Source organism: Oncorhynchus tshawytscha, linkage group LG10, assembly GCF_018296145.1.
Source record: "Oncorhynchus tshawytscha isolate Ot180627B linkage group LG10, Otsh_v2.0, whole genome shotgun sequence".
In the NCBI taxonomy this organism is placed as follows: Eukaryota; Metazoa; Chordata; class Actinopteri; order Salmoniformes; family Salmonidae; genus Oncorhynchus; species Oncorhynchus tshawytscha.
This window is the reverse complement of record NC_056438.1, coordinates 5,276,336-5,299,853: the sequence shown is the minus strand read 5'-3', so window position 1 is coordinate 5,299,853 and position 23,518 is coordinate 5,276,336. Positions and strand designations below refer to the sequence as shown.

The following is a 23,518-nucleotide window of genomic DNA, read 5'->3' as shown; positions in this document are numbered from 1 at the left end:
AACAGTGGAGAAGATGGAAAGAGGAGTCACAGGCTACTTAAAGAAGTGGCTCGGAGTTCCACGATGCCTTACCACCATAGGCCTCTATGGAGATGGTGTCCTCAAGCTGCCCCTCACCAGTCTAACAGAGGAATTCAAGTGTGCTAAAAACCAGGCTCCAGATGACACTGAATGAATCTCGAGACCCAGTGGTGAGCAACAACGCGCCGACCTTGGCAACTGGGCGCAAATGGAGGCCAGGAAAAGCAGTCCAGGAGGCAACAGCAGCCCCCAGACATGCTGACATTGTGGGTCATGTTCAGCAAGGGAGAGGAGGCCTTGGGCTAACTAGCCATGCTGCTTGGAGTAAGGCCACTGCACCAGAGCGGCGGAAGATGGTAGTGCAGGAAGTACGCCATCAGGAGGAGGCTGCAAGGTGGGCCAAGGCAGTCTCTCTTTCCAAACAGGGACAGTGGACTCGATGGGACAGTGTGGAGAAGAGGAAGATCAGCTGGAAGGATCTGTGGGCCATGGAAGCGAGGTGGTTGAGCCTCTCCATCAGAGCAACATATGACGTCCTTCCTACACCAGTTAATCTTCACCAATGGTATGGTGAAGATCCGGACTGTGCCCTCTGTTCCATGCCAGCCAACCTCAGGCACATTCTCACAGGGTGTAAAACAAGCCTCACCCAAGGACGCTACACTTGGCGTCACAACCAAGTCCTTAAAAACCTTGCGTCCGCCCTGGAGGACAAGTGAGCTGCCACCAACTCCCTACCACCCACAGCAGCATCACACTCCTTACGGACAAACTTTGTCCGCGAAGGGGCTAAACCACCGAAGAGCGGCTCTACACCATTAGAGCGAGACCAGCTGCGCTTGGCCCGCGACTGGAAAATGCTAGCTGACATTGGCCGGCAACTTGTGTTTCCTCCGTAGATCGCAACCACCACCCTAAGACCTGACATGTTGCTCTGGTCCCGTTCACTCAATAAGGTCTTCATCATTGAGCTCACAGTACCCTGGGAAAACTCAGTAGATGAGGCTTATGAGCGAAAACATCTGCGCTATGCTGATCTAGCTGCCGAAGCACGGCATCATGGCTGGAACACAGAAGTCCGACCAGTGGAGGTGGGCTGCAGAGGTTTTGTGGCAACATCTACAACCAGACTGCTTAGAGACCTGGGAATTAAGGGCCAGAGCCAGCGTTCGGCAATCAAAGCTGTATCGGAGGCAGCAGAAGGCAGCAGTCAGTGGCTCTGGATGAAGAGGAAAGACCCCAGCTGGGCCCCGAAGTGAGAGGGCCAGGAGGTATGCGGTCAACAATGCTTGACTCAGGGAGGAGGACGCCCCTGCCATGCATAGTCCCATGGGATGTTGGCTATCAACAACAAGGCAACTCCTATGACTAATTGGGAATGGGACGCAAGCGTAGGATTGATCACCCTGTCGCTGGCCGCCTTTGGGGAGGGTGTATAGAGTGAAAGGCCGAAACACCCTAGGAACCAAAGGTACACTACTGACGATGCGCTCCCCAAATTTCACCACGCTCACTGTTCATTAACTCTTGGAAGTGCTTGCACAAAGGATAGTAACATCTCATCCTGTGTTCTTGGAATCTCTGTATGTGGAACAGGTGTGACTATTTATCATGAGTAACAATCAAACCTCCCTATTGGCTGTGTGTTCCACATTCTAAAGTAGAACCATAAGCTACAGGAGGTGAGTCACATTTTATTTGTTACAGCATTTTCCATGGAAACGTACAGAGGAGTTTATGCAAATCAACCCTATCTGTCTTGCCACCTGAAGGAGGAGTCTCTGAAAACCTATTTAAATCAGTCTGTCCTGACTAAGCTCAACAGTCTCCAGTCTACCAACTGGTCTCTGTAATAACTATTTAAATCAGTCTGTCCTGACTCAGCTCAGCAGTCTCCAGTCTACCAACTGGTCTCTGTAATAACTATTTAAATCAGTCTGTCCTGACTCAGCTCAGCAGTCTCCAGTCTACCAACTGGTCTCTGTAACTTCATCTTTGTCTCTGTGGTGTACAGTCTTCAGGTGATTATGGGGGTATTGAATCATCTCTCTACTCTCCTCCTCCTCCTCTCTCTCCTTCCTCCTGCTCTCTCTCATGTAGTAGAGAGGTTCAGTGATGTTACAGACTGTGAGACGTTCTTCCTGGAGGGGACAACTCCAAATCTCCCAGGTATTTTGGTTGGTGGGAAAGTCCAGGACCAGAACCGCTACAAGCCGATCTGCCAGAAGTACAAGAAAACCTACATGTTTGCAACTCTCTACGACACGACCAACATGATCCCTGTGTTCTCAGCCTACACCTTCACTGGGGTCGGACCGAGCGGGACAAGACCAGATACATGGATGATTGAACCTCAGGTAATTTAAACATCTTTTCAAATCGACATTTCATGCCAAGGTTGAACAATAACTTTCGATAGACAATTCCTACTGTCTGTCTAGCAAGATTACATGTCTGTTTCATTCCTTAAAGGGATAGTTTCTAAAATAATAAACAGAAATACCTTATTTACATGAGTATTCAGACCCTGGTTTTGCTTTGTCATTATGGGGTGTGTGTAGATTGTGTGTAGATTGATGAGGGAAAAGTATAATTTAATCAATTTTAGAATTAGTCTGTAACGTAACAAATGTGGAAAAAGTCAAAGGGTTTGAATACTTTCAGGATGCACAGTAATATACAGGTCTACTATACAGGTCTACTATACAGGTCTACTATACAGGTCAACTATACAGGTCTAATATACAGGTCTAATATACAGGTCTACTATACAGGTCAACTATACAGGTCTAATATACAGGTCTACTATACAGGTCTACTATACAGGTCAACTATACAGGTCTACTATACAGGTCTACTATACAGGTCTACTATACAGGTCTACTATACAGGTCTACTATACAGGTCTACTATACAGGTCAACTATACAGGTCTAATATACAGGTCAACTATACAGGTCAACTATACAGGTCTACTATACAGGTCTAATATACAGGTCTAATATACAGGTCTACTATACAGGTCTACTATACAGGTCTACTATACAGGTCTACTATACAGGTCTACTATACAGGTCTACTATACAGGTCTAATATACAGGTCTACTATACAGGTCTACTATACAGGTCTAATATACAGGTCTACTATACAGGTCAACTATACAGGTCTACTATACAGGTCTACTATACAGGTCTACTATACAGGTCTACTATACAGGTCTACTATACAGGTCTAATATACAGGTCTAATATACAGGTCTACTATACAGGTCTACTATACAGGTCTGATATACAGGTCAGGTCAAATATACAGGTCAGGTCAAATATACAGGTCTATTATACAGGTCTACTATACAGGTCTAATATACAGGTCTACTATACAGGTCTAATATACAGGTATACAGGTCTACTATTCAGGTCTACTATACAGGTCTGATATACAGGTCTACTATACAGGTCTGATATACAGGTCTACTATACAGGTCTACTATACAGGTCTACTATACAGGTCTAATATACAGGTCTAATATACAGGTCTACTATACAGGTCTACTATACAGGTCTGATATACAGGTCAGGTCAAATATACAGGTCTACTATACAGGTCTAATATACAGGTCTACTATACAGGTCTAATATACAGGTCTACTATTCAGGTCTACTATACAGGTCTGATATACAGGTCTACTATACAGGTCTGATATACAGGTCTGATATACAGGTCTACTATACAGGTCTACTATACAGGTCTAATATACAGGTCTAATATACAGGTCTACTATACAGGTCTAATATACAGGTCTACTATTCAGGTCTACTATACAGGTCTGATATACAGGTCTACTATACAGGTCTGATATACAGGTCTACTATACAGGTCTGATATACAGGTCTACTATTCAGGTCTAATATACAGGTCTGATATACAGGTCTGATATACAGGTCTAATATACAGGTCTAATATACAGGTCAGGTCTAATATACAGGTCAGGTCTAATATACAGGTCTAATATACAGGTCAGGTCTAATATACAGGTCTAATATACAGGTCAGGTCTAATATACAGGTCTAATATACAGGTCTAATATACAGGTCTAATATACAGGTCTGATATACAGGTCAGGTCTACTATACAGGTCTAATATACAGGTCTAATATACAGGTCTAATATACAGGTCTAATATACAGGTCAGGTCTGATATACAGGTCTAATATACAGGTCAGGTCTAATATACAGGTCTGATATACAGGTCTAGTAGACAGGTCAGGTCTAATATACAGGTCTAATATACAGGTCAGGTCTAATATACAGGTCTAATATACAGGTCAGGTCTAATATACAGGTCTGATATACAGGTCTAGTAGACAGGTCAGGTCTAATATACAGGTCTAATATACAGGTCAGGTCTAATATACAGGTCTAATATACAGGTCTAGTATACAGGTCAGGTCTAATATACAGGTCTAATATACAGGTCTAATATACAGGTCAGGTCTAATATACAGGTCTAATATACAGGTCTGATATACAGGTCTGATATACAGGTCGAATATACAGGTCTAATATACAGGTCTAATATACAGGTCAGGTCTAATATACAGGTCTATTATACAGGTCTAATATACAGGTCTATTATACAGGTCTAATATACAGGTCAGGTCTAATATACAGGTCAGGTCTAATATACAGGTCTAATATACAGGTCTATTATACAGGTCTAATATACAGGTCTAATATACAGGTCTAATAAACAGGTCTAATATACAGGTCTGATATACAGGTCTAGTATACAGGTCAGGTCTAATATACAGGTCTAATATACAGGTCAGGTCTAATATACAGGTCTAATATACAGGTCAGGTCTAATATACAGGTCTAATATACAGGTCAGGTCTAATATACAGGTCTAATATACAGGTCTAATATACAGGTCTAATATACAGGTCTGATATACAGGTCAGGTCTACTATACAGGTCTAATATACAGGTCTAATATACAGGTCTAATATACAGGTCTAATATACAGGTCAGGTCTGATATACAGGTCTAATATACAGGTCAGGTCTAATATACAGGTCTGATATACAGGTCTAGTAGACAGGTCAGGTCTAATATACAGGTCTAATATACAGGTCAGGTCTAATATACAGGTCTAATATACAGGTCAGGTCTAATATACAGGTCTAATATACAGGTCTAATATACAGGTCAGGTCTAATATACAGGTCTAATATACAGGTCTGATATACAGGTCTGATATACATGTCGAATATACAGGTCTAATATACAGGTCTAATATACAGGTCTGATATACAGGTCTGATATACAGGTCGAATATACAGGTCTAATATACAGGTCTAGTAGACAGGTCAGGTCTAATATACAGGTCTAATATACAGGTCAGGTCTAATATACAGGTCTAATATACAGGTCTAATATACAGGTCTAATATACAGGTCTGATATACAGGTCAGGTCTACTATACAGGTCTAATATACAGGTCTAATATACAGGTCTAATATACAGGTCTAATATACAGGTCAGGTCTGATATACAGGTCTAATATACAGGTCAGGTCTAATATACAGGTCTGATATACAGGTCTAGTAGACAGGTCAGGTCTAATATACAGGTCTAATATACAGGTCAGGTCTAATATACAGGTCTAATATACAGGTCAGGTCTAATATACAGGTCTAATATACAGGTCTAATATACAGGTCAGGTCTAATATACAGGTCTAATATACAGGTCTGATATACAGGTCTGATATACAGGTCGAATATACAGGTCTAATATACAGGTCTAATATACAGGTCTGATATACAGGTCTGATATACAGGTCGAATATACAGGTCTAATATACAGGTCTAGTAGACAGGTCAGGTCTAATATACAGGTCTAATATACAGGTCAGGTCTAATATACAGGTCTAATATACAGGTCAGGTCTAATATACAGGTCTAATATACAGGTCTAATATACAGGTCAGGTCTAATATACAGGTCTAATATACAGGTCTGATATACAGGTCTGATATACAGGTCGAATATACAGGTCTAATATACAGGTCTAATATACAGGTCAGGTCTAATATACAGGTCTATTATACAGGTCTAATATACAGGTCTATTATACAGGTCTAATATACAGGTCAGGTCTAATATACAGGTCAGGTCTAATATACAGGTCTAATATACAGGTCTATTATACAGGTCTAATATACAGGTCTAATATACAGGTCTAATAAACAGGTCTAATATACAGGTCTGATATACAGGTCTAGTATACAGCTCAGGTCTAATATACAGGTCTAATATACAGGTCAGGTCTAATATACAGGTCTAATATACAGGTCTTATATACAGGTCTAATATACAGGTCTAATATACAGGTCTAATATACAGGTCTAATATACAGGTCTTGTCTAATATACAGGTCTAATATACAGGTCTTGTCTAATATACAGGTCTAAAATACAGTTCTAATATACAGGTCTAATATACAGGTCTGATATACAGGTCTAATATACAGGTCTAATATACAGGTCTAATATACAGGTCTAATATACAGGTCAGGTCTAATATACAGGTCTAATATACAGGTCTAATATACAGGTCAGGTCTAATATACAGGTCTAATATAAAGGTCAGGTCTAATATACAGGTCTAATATACAGGTCAGGTCTAATATACAGGTCTGATATACAGGTCTAATATACAGGTCTAATATACAGGTCTAATATACAGGTCTAATATACAGGTCAGGTCTAATATACAGTTCTAATATACAGGTCTAATATACAGGTCAGGTCTAATATACAGGTCTAATATACAGGTCTAATATACAGGTCTAATATACAGGTCAGGTCTAATATACAGGTCTAATATACAGGTCAGGTCTAATAACAGGTCTAATATACAGGTCTAATATACAGGTCAGGTCTAATATACAGGTCTAATATACAGGTCTAATATACAGGTCTAATATACAGGTCAGGTCTAATATACAGGTCAGGTCTAATATACAGGTCTAATATACAGGTCAGGTCTAATATACAGGTCTAATATACAGGTCTAATATACAGGTCAGGTCTAATATACAGGTCTAATATACAGGTCTAATATACAGGTCAGGTCTAATATACAGGTCTAATATACAGGTCTAATATACAGGTCAGGTCTAATATACAGGTCTGATATACAGGTCTAATATACAGGTCTAATATACAGGTCAGGTCTAATATACAGGTCTAATATACAGGTCTGATATACAGGTCTAATATACAGGTCAGGTCTAATATACAGGTCTAATATACAGGTCTAATATACAGGTCTGATATACAGGTCTAATATACAGGTCTAATATACAGGTCTAATATACAGGTCAGGTCTAATATACAGGTCTAATATACAGGTCAGGTCTAATATACAGGTCTAATATACAGGTCAGGTCTAATATACAGGTCTAATATACAGGTCAGGTCTAATATACAGGTCTAATATACAGGTCAGGCTCTAATATACAGGTCTAATATACAGGTCTAATAAACAGGTCTAATATACAGGTCTGATATACAGGTCTAGTATACAGGTCAGGTCTAATATACAGGTCTAATATACAGGTCAGGTCTAATATACTGGTCTAATATACAGGTCTTATATACAGGTCTAAATACAGGTCTAATATACAGGTCTAATATACAGGTCTAATATACAGGTCAGGTCTAATATACAGGTCTAATATACAGGTCAGGTCTAATATACAGGTCTAATATACAGGTCTAATATACAGGTCTAATATACAGGTCTGATATACAGGTCTAATATACAGGTCTGATATACAGGTCTGATATACAAGTCTGATATACAGGTCTAATATACAGGTCTAATATACAGGTCTAATATACAGGTCTAATATACAGGTCAGGTCTAATATACAGGTCTAATATACAGGTCTAATATACAGGTCTAATATACAGGTCTGATATACAGGTCTAATATACAGGTCTAATACAGTGCCTTGCGAAAGTATTCGGCCCCCTTGAACTTTGCGAACTTTTGCCACATTTCAGGCTTCAAACATAAAGATATAAAACTGTATTTTTTGTGAAGAATCAACAACAAGTGGGACACAATCATGAAGTGGAACGACATTTATTGGATCTTTCAAACTTTTTTAACAAATCAAAAACTGAAAAATTGGGCGTGCAAAATTATTCAGCCCCCTTAAGTTAATACTTTGTAGCGCCACCTTTTGCTGCGATTACAGCTGTAAGTCGCTTGGGGTATGTCTCTATCAGTTTTGCACATCGAGAGACTGAAATTTTTTCCCATTCCTCCTTGCAAAACAGCTCGAGCTCAGTGAGGTTGGATGGAGAGCATTTGTGAACAGCAGTTTTCAGTTCTTTCCACAGATTCTCGATTGGATTCAGGTCTGGACTTTGACTTGGCCATTCTAACACCTGGATATGTTAATTTTTGAACCATTCCATTGTAGATTTTGCTTTATGTTTTGGATCATTGTCTTGTTGGAAGACAAATCTCCATCCCAGTCTCAGGTCTTTTGCAGACTCCATCAGGTTTTCTTCCAAAATGGTCCTGTATTTGGCTCCATCCATCTTCCCATCAATTTTAACCATCTTCCCTGTCCCTGCTGAAGAAAAGCAGGCCCAAACCATGATGCTGCCACCACCATGTTTGACAGTGGGGATGGTGTGTTCAGGGTGTTGAGCTGTGTTGCTTTTACGCCAAACATAACGTTTTGCATTGTTGCCAAAACGTTCAATTTTGGTTACATCTGACCAGAGCACCTTCTTCCACATGTTTGGTGTGTCTCCCAGGTGGCTTGTGGCAAACTTTAAACAACACTTTTTATGGATATCTTTAAGAAATGGCTTTCTTCTTGCCACTCTTCCATAAAGGCCAGATTTGTGCAATATACGACTGATTGTTGTCCTATGGACAGAGTCTCCCACCTCAGCTGTAGATCTCTGCAGTTCATCCAGAATGATCATGGGCCTCTTGGCTGCATCTCTGATCAGTCTTCTCCTTGTATGAGCTGAAAGTTTAGAGGGACGGCCAGGTCTTGGTAGATTTGCAGTGGTCTGATACTCCTTCCATTTCAATATTATCGCTTGCACAGTGCTCCTTGGGATGTTTAAAGCGTGGGAAATCTTTTTGTATCCAAATCCGGCTTTAAACTTCTTCACAACAGTATCTCGGACCTGCCTGGTGTGTTCCTTGTTCTTCATGATGCACTCTGCGCTTTTAACGGACCTCTGAGACTATCACAGTGCAGGTGCATTTATACGGAGACTTGATTACACACAGGTGGATTGTATTTATCATCATTAGTCATTTAGGTCAACATTGGATCATTCAGAGATCCTCACTGAACTTCTGGAGAGAGTTTGCTGCACTGAAAGTAAAGGGGCTGAATAATTTTGCACGCCCAATTTTTCAGTTTTTGATTTGTTAAAAAGTTTGAAAGATCCAATAAATGTCGTTCCACTTCATGATTGTGTCCCACTTGTTGTTGATTCCTCACAAAAAAATACAGTTTTATATCTTTATGTTTGAAGCCTGAAATGTGCAAAATGTCGCAAAGTTCAAGGGGGCCGAATACTTTCGCAAGGCACTGTATACAGGTCTAATATACAGGTCTAATATACAGTTCTAATATACAGGTCTGATATACAGGTCTAATATACAGGTCTACTATACAGGTCTGATATACAGGTCTAATATACAGGTCTAATATACAGGTCTAATATACAGGTCTGATATACAGGTCTAGTATACAGGTCAGGTCTAATATACAGGTCTAATATACAGGTCAGGTCTAATATACAGGTCTGATATACAGGTCTAGTAGACAGGTCAGGTCTAATATACAGGTCTAATATACAGGTCTGATATACAGGTCTAAAATACAGGTCTAATATACAGGTCTAATATACAGGTCAGGTCTAATATACAGGTCTAATATACAGGTCTAATATACAAGTCTAATATACAGGTCTAATATACAGGTCTAACATACAAGTCAGGTCTAATATACAGGTCTAATATACAGGTCTAATATACAGGTCAGGTCTAATATACAGGTCTGATATACAGGTCTAATATACAGGTCTAATATACAGGTCAGGTCTAATATACAGGTCTAATATACAGGTCAGGTCTAATATACAGGTCTAATATACAGGTCTAATATACAGGTCAGGTCTGATACACAGGTCAGGTCTAATATACAGGTCTAATATACAGGTCTAATATACAGGTCTAATATACAGGTCAGGTCTAATATACAGTTCTAATATACAGGTCTAATATACAGGTCAGGTCTAATATACAGGTCTAATATACAGGTCTAATATACAGGTCTAATATACAGGTCAGGTCTAATATACAGGTCTAATATACAGGTCAGGTCTAATAACAGGTCTAATATACAGGTCTAATATACAGGTCAGGTCTAATATACAGGTCTAATATACAGGTCTAATATACAGGTCTAATATACAGGTCAGGTCTAATATACAGGTCAGGTCTAATATACAGGTCTAATATACAGGTCAGGTCTAATATACAGGTCTAATATACAGGTCTAATATACAGGTCAGGTCTAATATACAGGTCTAATATACAGGTCTAATATACAGGTCAGGTCTAATATACAGGTCTAATATACAGGTCTAATATACAGGTCAGGTCTAATATACAGGTCTGATATACAGGTCTAATATACAGGTCTAATATACAGGTCAGGTCTAATATACAGGTCTAATATACAGGTCTGATATACAGGTCTAATATACAGGTCAGGTCTAATATACAGGTCTAATATACAGGTCTAATATACAGGTCTGATATACAGGTCTAATATACAGGTCTAATATACAGGTCTAATATACAGGTCAGGTCTAATATACAGGTCTAATATACAGGTCAGGTCTAATATACAGGTCTAATATACAGGTCAGGTCTAATATACAGGTCTAATATACAGGTCAGGTCTAATATACAGGTCTAATATACAGGTCAGGCTCTAATATACAGGTCTAATATACAGGTCTAATAAACAGGTCTAATATACAGGTCTGATATACAGGTCTAGTATACAGGTCAGGTCTAATATACAGGTCTAATATACAGGTCAGGTCTAATATACTGGTCTAATATACAGGTCTTATATACAGGTCTAAATACAGGTCTAATATACAGGTCTAATATACAGGTCTAATATACAGGTCAGGTCTAATATACAGGTCTAATATACAGGTCAGGTCTAATATACAGGTCTAATATACAGGTCTAATATACAGGTCTAATATACAGGTCTGATATACAGGTCTAATATACAGGTCTGATATACAGGTCTGATATACAAGTCTGATATACAGGTCTAATATACAGGTCTAATATACAGGTCTAATATACAGGTCTAATATACAGGTCAGGTCTAATATACAGGTCTAATATACAGGTCTAATATACAGGTCTAATATACAGGTCTGATATACAGGTCTAATATACAGGTCTAATACAGTGCCTTGCGAAAGTATTCGGCCCCCTTGAACTTTGCGAACTTTTGCCACATTTCAGGCTTCAAACATAAAGATATAAAACTGTATTTTTTGTGAAGAATCAACAACAAGTGGGACACAATCATGAAGTGGAAACGACATTTATTGGATCTTTCAAACTTTTTTAACAAATCAAAAACTGAAAAATTGGGCGTGCAAAATTATTCAGCCCCCTTAAGTTAATACTTTGTAGCGCCACCTTTTGCTGCGATTACAGCTGTAAGTCGCTTGGGGTATGTCTCTATCAGTTTTGCACATCGAGAGACTGAAATTTTTTTCCCATTCCTCCTTGCAAAACAGCTCGAGCTCAGTGAGGTTGGATGGAGAGCATTTGTGAACAGCAGTTTTCAGTTCTTTCCACAGATTCTCGATTGGATTCAGGTCTGGACTTTGACTTGGCCATTCTAACACCTGGATATGTTAATTTTTGAACCATTCCATTGTAGATTTTGCTTTATGTTTTGGATCATTGTCTTGTTGGAAGACAAATCTCCATCCCAGTCTCAGGTCTTTTGCAGACTCCATCAGGTTTTCTTCCAAAATGGTCCTGTATTTGGCTCCATCCATCTTCCCATCAATTTTAACCATCTTCCCTGTCCCTGCTGAAGAAAAGCAGGCCCAAACCATGATGCTGCCACCACCATGTTTGACAGTGGGGATGGTGTGTTCAGGGTGTTGAGCTGTGTTGCTTTTACGCCAAACATAACGTTTTGCATTGTTGCCAAAACGTTCAATTTTGGTTACATCTGACCAGAGCACCTTCTTCCACATGTTTGGTGTGTCTCCCAGGTGGCTTGTGGCAAACTTTAAACAACACTTTTTATGGATATCTTTAAGAAATGGCTTTCTTCTTGCCACTCTTCCATAAAGGCCAGATTTGTGCAATATACGACTGATTGTTGTCCTATGGACAGAGTCTCCCACCTCAGCTGTAGATCTCTGCAGTTCATCCAGAATGATCATGGGCCTCTTGGCTGCATCTCTGATCAGTCTTCTCCTTGTATGAGCTGAAAGTTTAGAGGGACGGCCAGGTCTTGGTAGATTTGCAGTGGTCTGATACTCCTTCCATTTCAATATTATCGCTTGCACAGTGCTCCTTGGGATGTTTAAAGCGTGGGAAATCTTTTTGTATCCAAATCCGGCTTTAAACTTCTTCACAACAGTATCTCGGACCTGCCTGGTGTGTTCCTTGTTCTTCATGATGCACTCTGCGCTTTTAACGGACCTCTGAGACTATCACAGTGCAGGTGCATTTATACGGAGACTTGATTACACACAGGTGGATTGTATTTATCATCATTAGTCATTTAGGTCAACATTGGATCATTCAGAGATCCTCACTGAACTTCTGGAGAGAGTTTGCTGCACTGAAAGTAAAGGGGCTGAATAATTTTGCACGCCCAATTTTTCAGTTTTTGATTTGTTAAAAAAGTTTGAAAGATCCAATAAATGTCGTTCCACTTCATGATTGTGTCCCACTTGTTGTTGATTCCTCACAAAAAATACAGTTTTATATCTTTATGTTTGAAGCCTGAAATGTGCAAAATGTCGCAAAGTTCAAGGGGGCCGAATACTTTCGCAAGGCACTGTATACAGGTCTAATATACAGGTCTAATATACAGTTCTAATATACAGGTCTGATATACAGGTCTAATATACAGGTCTACTATACAGGTCTGATATACAGGTCTAATATACAGGTCTAATATACAGGTCTAATATACAGGTCTGATATACAGGTCTAGTATACAGGTCAGGTCTAATATACAGGTCTAATATACAGGTCAGGTCTAATATACAGGTCTGATATACAGGTCTAGTAGACAGGTCAGGTCTAATATACAGGTCTAATATACAGGTCTGATATACAGGTCTAAAATACAGGTCTAATATACAGGTCTAATATACAGGTCAGGTCTAATATACAGGTCTAATATACAGGTCTAATATACAAGTCTAATATACAGGTCTAATATACAGGTCTAACATACAAGTCAGGTCTAATATACAGGTCTAATATACAGGTCTAATATACAGGTCAGGTCTAATATACAGGTCTGATATACAGGTCTAATATACAGGTCTAATATACAGGTCAGGTCTAATATACAGGTCTAATATACAGGTCAGGTCTAATATACAGGTCTAATATACAGGTCTAATATACAGGTCAGGTCTGATACACAGGTCAGGTCTAATATACAGGTCTAATATACAGGTCTAATATACAGGTCTAATATACAGGTCAGGTCTAATATACAGGTCTAATATACAGGTCAGGTCTAATATACAGGTCTAATATACAGGTCAGGTCTAATATACAGGTCTGATATACAGGTCTAGTATACAGGTCAGGTCTAATATACAGGTCTAGAGATTCAGAGATTTCCATACCCAACTATAACATCTTCCGTCAAGATAGAACTGCCAAAGGGGGAGGAGTTGCAGTCTACTGCAGAGATAGCCTGCAAAGTAATGTCATACTTTCCAGGTCCATACCCAAACAGTTCAAACTACTAATTTTGAAAATTACTCTCTCCAGAAATAAGTCTCTCACTGTTGCCGCCTGCTACCGACCCCCCTCAGCTCCCAGCTGTGCCCTGGACACCATTTGTGAATTTATCGCCCCCCATCTAGCCTCAGAGTTTGTTCTGTTAGGTGACCTAAACTGGGATATGCTAAACACCCCGCCAGTCCTACAATCTAAGCTAGATGCCCTCAATCTCACACAAATCATCAAGGAACCCACCAGGTACAACCCTAACTCTGTAAACAAGGGCACCCTCATAGACGTCATCCTGACCAACTGGCCCTCCAAATACACCTCCGCTGTCTTCAACCAGGATCTCAGCGATCACTGCCTCATTGCCTGTATCCGCTACGGAGCCGCAGTCAAACGACCACCCCTCATCACTGTCAAACGCTCCCTAAAACACTTCTGTGAGCAGGCCTTTCTAATCGACCTGGCCCGGGTATCCTGGAAGGACATTGACCTCATCCCGTCAGTTGAGGATGCCTGGTCATTCTTTAAAAGTAACTTCCTCACCATTTTAGATAAGCATGCTTCGTTCAAAAAATGCAGAACTAAGAACAGATACAGTCCTTGGTTCACCCCAGACCTGACTGCCCTCGACCAGCACAAAAACATCCTGTGGCGGACTGCAATAGCATCGAATAGTCCCCGGGATATGCAACTGTTCAGGGAAGTCCGGAACCAATACACGCAGTCAGTCAGGAAAGCTAAGGCCAGCTTCTTCAGGCAGAAGTTTGCATCCTGTAGCTCCAACTCCAAAAAGTTTTGGGACACTGTGAAGTCCATGGAGAACAAGAGCACCTCCTCCCAGCTGCCCACTGCACTGAGGCTAGGTAACACGGTCACCACCGATAAATCCATGATTATCGAAAACTTCAAAAAGCATTTCTCAACGGCTGGCCATGCCTTCCGCCTGGCTACTCCAACCTCGGCCAACAGCTCCGCCCCCCCGGCAGCTCCTCGCCCAAGCCTCTCCAGGTTCTCCTTTACCCAAATCCAGATAGCAGATGTTCTGAAAGAGCTGCAAAACCTGGACCCGTACAAATCAGCTGGGCTTGACAATCTGGACCCCCTATTTCTGAAACTATCCGCCGCCATTGTCGCAACCCCTATTACCAGCCTGTTCAACCTCTCTTTCATATCGTCTGAGATCCCCAAGGATTGAAAGCTGCCGCAGTCATCCCCCTCTTCAAAGGGGGAGACACCCTGGACCCAAACTGTTACAGACCTATATCCATCCTGCCCTGCCTATCTAAGGTCTTCGAAAGCCAAGTCAACAAACAGGTCACTGACCATCTCGAATCCTACCGTACCTTCTCCGCTGTGCAATCTGGTTTCCGAGCTGGTCACGGGTGCACCTCAGCCACACTCAAGGTACTAAACGATATCATAACCGCCATCGATAAAAGACAGTACTGTGCAGCTGTCTTCATTGACCTTGCCAAGGCTTTCGACTCTGTCAATCACCATATTCTTATCGGCAGACTCAGTAGCCTCGGTTTTTCGGATGACTGCCTTGCCTGGTTCACCAATTACTTTGCAGACAGAGTTCAGTGTGTCAAATCGGAGGGCATGCTGTCCGGTCCTCTGGCAGTCTCTATGGGGGTGCCACAGGGTTCAATTCTCGGGCCGACTCTTTTCTCTGTACATATCAATGATGTTGCTCTTGCTGCGGGCGATTCCCTGATCCACCTCTACGCAGACGACACCATTCTATATACTTTCGGCCCGTCATTGGACACTGTGCTATCTAACCTCCAAACAAGCTTCAATGCCATACAACACTCCTTCCGTGGCCTCCAACTGCTCTTAAACGCTAGTAAAACCAAATGCATGCTTTTCAACCGATCGCTGCCTGCACCCGCATGCCCGACCAGCATCACCACCCTGGATGGTTCCGACCTTGAATATGTGGACATCTATAAGTACCTAGGTGTCTGGCTAGACTGCAAACTCTCCTTCCAGACTCATATCAAACATCTTCAATCGAAAATCAAATCAAGAGTCGGCTTTCTATTCCGCAACAAAGCCTCCTTCACTCACGCCGCCAAGCTTACCCTAGTAAAACTGACTATCCTACCGATCCTCGACTTCGGCGATGTCATCTACAAAATGGCTTCCAACACTCTACTCAGCAAACTGGATGCAGTCTATCACAGTGCCATCCGTTTTGTCACTAAAGCACCTTATACCACCCACCACTGCGACCTGTATGCTCTAGTCGGCTGGCCCTCGTTACATATTCGTCGCCAGACCCACTGGTTCCAGGTCATCTACAAGTCCATGCTAGGTAAAGCTCCGCCTTCTCTCAGTTCACTGGTCACGATGGCAACACCCATCCGTAGCACGCGCTCCAGCAGGTGTATCTCACTGATCATCCCAAAAGCCAACACCTCATTTGGCCGCCTTTCGTTCCAGTACTCTGCTGCCTGTGACTGGAACGAATTGCAAAAATCGCTGAAGTTGGAGACTTTTATCTCCCTCACCAACTTCAAACATCAGCTATCTGAGCAGCTAACCGATCGCTGCAGCTGTACATAGTCTATTGGTAAATAGCCCACCCATTTTCACCTACCTCATCCCCATACTGTTTTTATTTATTTACTTTTCTGCTCTTTTGCACACCAATATCTCTACCTGTACATGACCATCTGATCATTTATCACTCCAGTGTTAATCTGCAAAATTGTAATTATTCGCCTACCTCCTCATGCCTTTTGCACACATTGTATATAGACTCTCTTTTTTTCTACTGTGTTATTGACTTGTTAATTGTTTACTCCATGTGTAACTCTGTGTTGTCTGTTCACACTGCTATGCTTTATCTTGGCCAGGTCGCAGTTGCAATTGAGAACTTGTTCTCAACTAGCCTACCTGGTTAAATAAAGGTGAAATAAAATAAAATATAAAAAAAATATACAGGTCAGGTCTAATATACAGGTCAGGTCTAATATACAGGTCTAATATACAGGTCTAATATACAGGTCTAATATACAGGTCTGATATACAGGTCTAATATAAAGGTCTAATATACAGGTCTAATATACAGGTCTAATATACAGGTCAGGTCTAATATACAGGTCTAATATACAGGTCTAATAAACAGGTCTAATATACAGTTCTAATATACAGGTCTAATATACAGGTCAGGTCTAATATACAGGTCTAATATACAGGTCTAATATACAGTTCTAATATACAGGTCTAATATACAGGTCTAATAAACAGGTCAGGTCTAATATACAGGTCTGATATACAGGTCTAATATACAGGTCTAATATACAGGTCTAATATACAGGTCTGATATACAGGTCTAATATACAGGTCTGATATACAGGTCTAATATACAGGTCTAATAAACAGGTCAGGTCTAATATACAGGTCTAATATACAGGTCTAATATACAGGTCTAATATACAGGTCAGGTCTAATATACAGGTCAGGTCTAATATACAGGTCTAATATACAGGTCTAATATACAGGTCTAATATACAGGTCTGATATACAGGTCTAATATACAGGTCTAATATACAGGTCTAATATACAGGTCTATTATACAGGTCTAATATACAGGTCTAATATACAGGTCTGATATACAGGTCTAATATACAGGTCTAATATACAGGTCTAATATACAGGTCTAATATACAGGTCTATTATACAGGTCTAATATACAGGTCTGATTTTCAGGTCTAATATACAGGTCAGGTATAATATACAGGTCAGGTCTAATATACAGGTCTAATATACAGGTCTAATATACAGGTCTAATATACAGGTCTAATATACAGGTCTAATATACAGGTCAGGTCTAATATACAGGTCTAATATACAGGTCTGATTTTCAGGTCTAATATACAGGTCTGGTCTAATATACAGGTCTAATATACAGGTCTAATATACAGGTCTAATATACAGGTCTAATATACAGGTCTAATATACAGGTCTAATATACAGGTCTGATATACAGGTCTAATATACAGGTCTAATATACAGGTCTAATATACAGGTCTAATATACAGGTCTGATATACAGGTCTAATATACAGGTCTAATATACAGGTCTAATATACAGGTCTATTATACAGGTCTAATATACAGGTCTAATATACAGGTCTAATATACAGGTCTGATATACAGGTCTAATATACAGGTCTAATATACAGGTCTAATATACAGGTCTATTATACAGGTCTAATATACAGGTCTGATTTTCAGGTATAATATACAGGTCTAATATACAGGTCTAATATACAGGTCTAATATACAGGTCTAATATACAGGTCAGGTCTAATATACAGGTCTAATATACAGGTCTATTATACAGGTCTAATATACAGGTCTAATATACAGGTCTAATATACAGGCCAGGTCTAATATACAGGTCAGGTCTAATATACAGGTCTATTATACAGGTCTAATATACAGGTCTAATATACAGGTCTAATATACAGGTCAGGTCTAATATACAGGTCAGGTCTAATATACAGGTCTAATAAACAGGTCTAATATACAGGTCTAATATACAGGTCTAATATACAGGTCTGGTCTAATATACAGGTCTAATATACAGGTCTAATATACAGGTCTAATATACAGGTCTGATATACAGGTCTAATATAAAGGTCTAATATACAGGTCTAATATACAGGTCTAATATACAGGTCAGGTCTAATATACAGGTCTAATATACAGGTCTAATAAACAGGTCTAATATACAGTTCTAATATACAGGTCTAATATACAGGTCAGGTCTAATATACAGGTCTAATATACAGGTCTAATATACAGTTCTAATATACAGGTCTAATATACAGGTCTAATAAACAGGTCAGGTCTAATATACAGGTCTGATATACAGGTCTAATATACAGGTCTAATATACAGGTCTAATATACAGGTCTGATATACAGGTCTAATATACAGGTCTGATATACAGGTCTAATATACAGGTCTAATAAACAGGTCAGGTCTAATATACAGGTCTAATATACAGGTCTAATATACAGGTCTAATATACAGGTCAGGTCTAATATACAGGTCAGGTCTAATATACAGGTCTAATATACAGGTCTAATATACAGGTCTAATATACAGGTCTGATATACAGGTCTAATATACAGGTCTAATATACAGGTCTAATATACAGGTCTATTATACAGGTCTAATATACAGGTCTAATATACAGGTCTGATATACAGGTCTAATATACAGGTCTAATATACAGGTCTAATATACAGGTCTAATATACAGGTCTATTATACAGGTCTAATATACAGGTCTGATTTTCAGGTCTAATATACAGGTCAGGTATAATATACAGGTCAGGTCTAATATACAGGTCTAATATACAGGTCTAATATACAGGTCTAATATACAGGTCTAATATACAGGTCAGGTCTAATATACAGGTCTAATATACAGGTCTGATTTTCAGGTCTAATATACAGGTCTGGTCTAATATACAGGTCTAATATACAGGTCTAATATACAGGTCTAATATACAGGTCTAATATACAGGTCAGGTCTAATATACAGGTCTAATATACAGGTCTGATATACAGGTCTAATATACAGGTCTAATATACAGGTCTAATATACAGGTCTAATATACAGGTCTGATATACAGGTCTAATATACAGGTCTAATATACAGGTCTAATATACAGGTCTATTATACAGGTCTAATATACAGGTCTAATATACAGGTCTAATATACAGGTCTGATATACAGGTCTAATATACAGGTCTAATATACAGGTCTAATATACAGGTCTATTATACAGGTCTAATATACAGGTCTGATTTTCAGGTATAATATACAGGTCTAATATACAGGTCTAATATACAGGTCTAATATACAGGTCAGGTCTAATATACAGGTCTAATATACAGGTCTATTATACAGGTCTAATATACAGGTCTAATATACAGGTCTAATATACAGGCCAGGTCTAATATACAGGTCAGGTCTAATATACAGGTCTATTATACAGGTCTAATATACAGGTCTAATATACAGGTCTAATATACAGGTCTAATATACAGGTCAGGTCTAATATACAGGTCTAATAAACAGGTCTAATATACAGGTCTAATATACAGGTCTAATATACAGGTCTGGTCTAATATACAGGTCTGATATACAGGTCAGGTCTAATATACAGGTCAGGTCTAATATACAGGTCTAATATACAGGTCTAATACACAGGTCAGGTCTAATATACAGGTCAGGTCTGATATACAGGTCTAATATACAGGTCTAATATACAGGTCAGGTCTAATATACAGGTCTAATATACAGGTCAGGTCTAATATACAGGTCTAATATACAGGTCTAATATACAGGTCTGATATACAGGTCTAATATACAGGTCTAATATACAGGTCTGATATACAGGTCTAATATACAGGTCAGGTCTAATATACAGGTCTAATATACAGGTCTAATATACAGGTCTGATATACAGGTCTGATATACAGGTCTGATATTCAGGTCTAATATACAGGTCTAATATACAGGTCTGATATACAGGTCTAATATACAGGTCTAATATACAGGTCTAATATACAGGTCTGATATACAGGTCTGATATACAGGTCTAATATACAGGTCAGGTCTAATATACAGGTCTGATATACAGGTCTAATATACAGGTCTAATATACAGGTCTAATATACAGGTCTGATATACAGGTCTGATATACAGGTCTAATATACAGGTCTAATATACAGGTCTGATATACAGGTCTAATATACAGGTCAGGTCTAATATACAGGTCTGATATACAGGTCTAATATACAGGTCTAATATACAGGTCAGGTCTAATATACAGGTCAGGTCTAATATACAGGTCTAATATACAGGTCTAATACAGGTCAGGTCTAATATACAGGTCAGGTCTAATATACAGGTCTAATATACAGGTCTAATATACAGGTCAGGTCTAATATACAGGTCTAATATACAGGTCAGGTCTAATATACAGGTCTAATATACAGGTCTAATATACAGGTCTGATATACAGGTCTGATATACAGGTCTGATATTCAGGTCTAATATACAGGTCTAATATACAGGTCTGATATACAGGTCTAATATACAGGTCAGGTCTAATATACAGGTCTAATATACAGGTCTGATATACAGGTCTGATATACAGGTCTAATATATAGGTCAGGTCTAATATACAGGTCTGATATACAGGTCTAATATACAGGTCTAATATACAGGTCTAATATACAGGTCTGATATACAGGTCTGATATACAGGTCTAATATACAGGTCTAATATACAGGTCTGATATACAGGTCTAATATACAGGTCAGGTCTAATATACAGGTCTGCTATACAGGTCTAATATACAGGTCTAATATACAGGTCTAATATACAGGTCTGATATACAGGTCTAATATACAGGTCAGGTCTAATATACAGGTCTGATATACAGGTCTAATATACAGGTCTAATATACAGGTCTATTATACAGGTCTGATATACAGGTCTAATATACAGGTCAGGTCTGATATACAGGTCTGATATACAGGTCAGGTCTAATATACAGGTCTAATATACAGGTCAGGTCTAATATACAGGTCTAATATACAGGTCTAATATACAGGTCAGGTCTAATATACAGGTCTGATATACAGGTCTGATATACAGGTCTGATATACAGGTCATGTCTAATATACAGGTCAGGTCTAATATACAGGTCTGATATACAGGTCTATTATACAGGTCAGGTCTGATATACAGGTCAGGTCTAATATACAGGTCTAATATACAGGTCAGGTCTGATATACAGGTCAGGTCTAATATACAGGTCTAATATACAGGTCAGGTCTAATCTACAGGTCTAATCTACAGGTCTAATATACAGGTCTAATATACAGGTCTAATATACAGGTCTAATATACAGGTCTAATATACAGGTCTAATATACAGGTCTAATACACAGGTCTATTATACAGGTCTGATATACAGGTCTAATATACAGGTCAGTTCAGTGAATAATGATGAATATTGTTCCTACAGCTGGACGGAGGAATTGAACCAGTTATGGGTCTGGAGAAACAAGGGGTCATTTATACACACCAGGCTGTCAATCAGGATTATGATGAATACGGTAAAGACAAGAAGGTGAACAAAGGTCACTTGTTTCCTAAATCTTTTGCTCACCAACCTGTAAATCAGGACTCCACCTTTACCCTGACAAACGCTGTTCCTCAACTAAAGACATTTAATGAAGGTAGCTGGGGAAAGATGGAGTGTACGGTTAGAAAGATACTCCTGAAGCAATGCCTTGATAATAATGGTCAACCCAAGGCCTATGTGTTGACTGGAGCAGTTCCCAGTGTCAACAACAAACTGAACAACCGAGTGAACATCCCAGATCTCCTGTGGACAGCCTACTGCTGTTACAACAGCAAGAAGAAAGAGTGGATGGCCAAAGCACACTGGGGTGAGAACCAAGAGGAAACAAACAAACAAGTATTGAACCCCATACCTTGTCAGAGCTGTATAACATGTTGAAGCAGCACTACCCAGGTGGTGATGTCCAGGTGTTCCCAGATCAGTGTCCAAGAGGTTCTTCTCAGAAAGAGAGAGAGAAGAGCAGAGAGAGGGAGATAGGAAGTGGGGATATTAGCGGGAAAGGGTTGATGAAATGTGATGAGGATTGTAAATGTGTCTCTTTGTAGGTGACACAGTCCCAGAGTTTGGTCCAGTGGTAACACAGACAACTCTAAAACATATTTACCATGGAGACACTATTACATGTTCTGAATGTAATTCTATCACTGTTACCATAGAGATACTATTATATGTTCTGAATGTAATTCTATCACTGTTACCATAGAGATACTATTATATGTTCTGAATGTAATTCTATCACTGTTACCATAGAGATACTATTATTTGTTCTGAATGTAATTCTATCACTGTTACCATAGCGATACTATTATATGTTCTGAATGTAATTCAATCACTGTTACCATAGAGATACTATTATTTGTTCTGAATGTAATTCTATCACTGTTACCATGGAGATACTATTATATGTTCTGAATGTAATTCTATCACTGTTACCATAGAGATACTATTATATGTTCTGAATGTAATTCTATCACTGTTACCATGGAGATACTATTATATGTTCTGAATGTAATTCTATCACTGTTACCATGGAGATACTATTATATGTTCTGAATGTAATTCTATCACTGTTACCATGGAGATACTATTATATGTTCTGAATGTAATTCTATCACTGTTACCATGGAGATACTATTATATGTTCTGAATGTAATTCTATCACTGTTACCATGGAGATACTATTATATGTCCTGAATGTAATTCTATCACTGTTACCAT

At 39.1% G+C, this 23,518-nt stretch overlaps 1 protein-coding gene across 1 annotated transcript; it reads left to right on the top strand.

Annotated features, from left to right (window-relative positions):
* The first annotated feature begins 1,832 nt into the window (after window positions 1-1,832).
* On the top strand, window positions 1,833-23,233 carry LOC121847401 (endonuclease domain-containing 1 protein-like). Its single transcript, XM_042328070.1, has 2 exons — window positions 1,833-2,378; window positions 22,181-23,233. The coding sequence occupies exons 1-2, from the start codon at window positions 2,049-2,051 to the stop codon at window positions 22,676-22,678; spliced, it is 828 nt and encodes a 275-aa protein (XP_042184004.1). The 5' UTR covers window positions 1,833-2,048; the 3' UTR covers window positions 22,679-23,233.
* The last annotated feature ends 285 nt before the right edge of the window (window positions 23,234-23,518 follow it).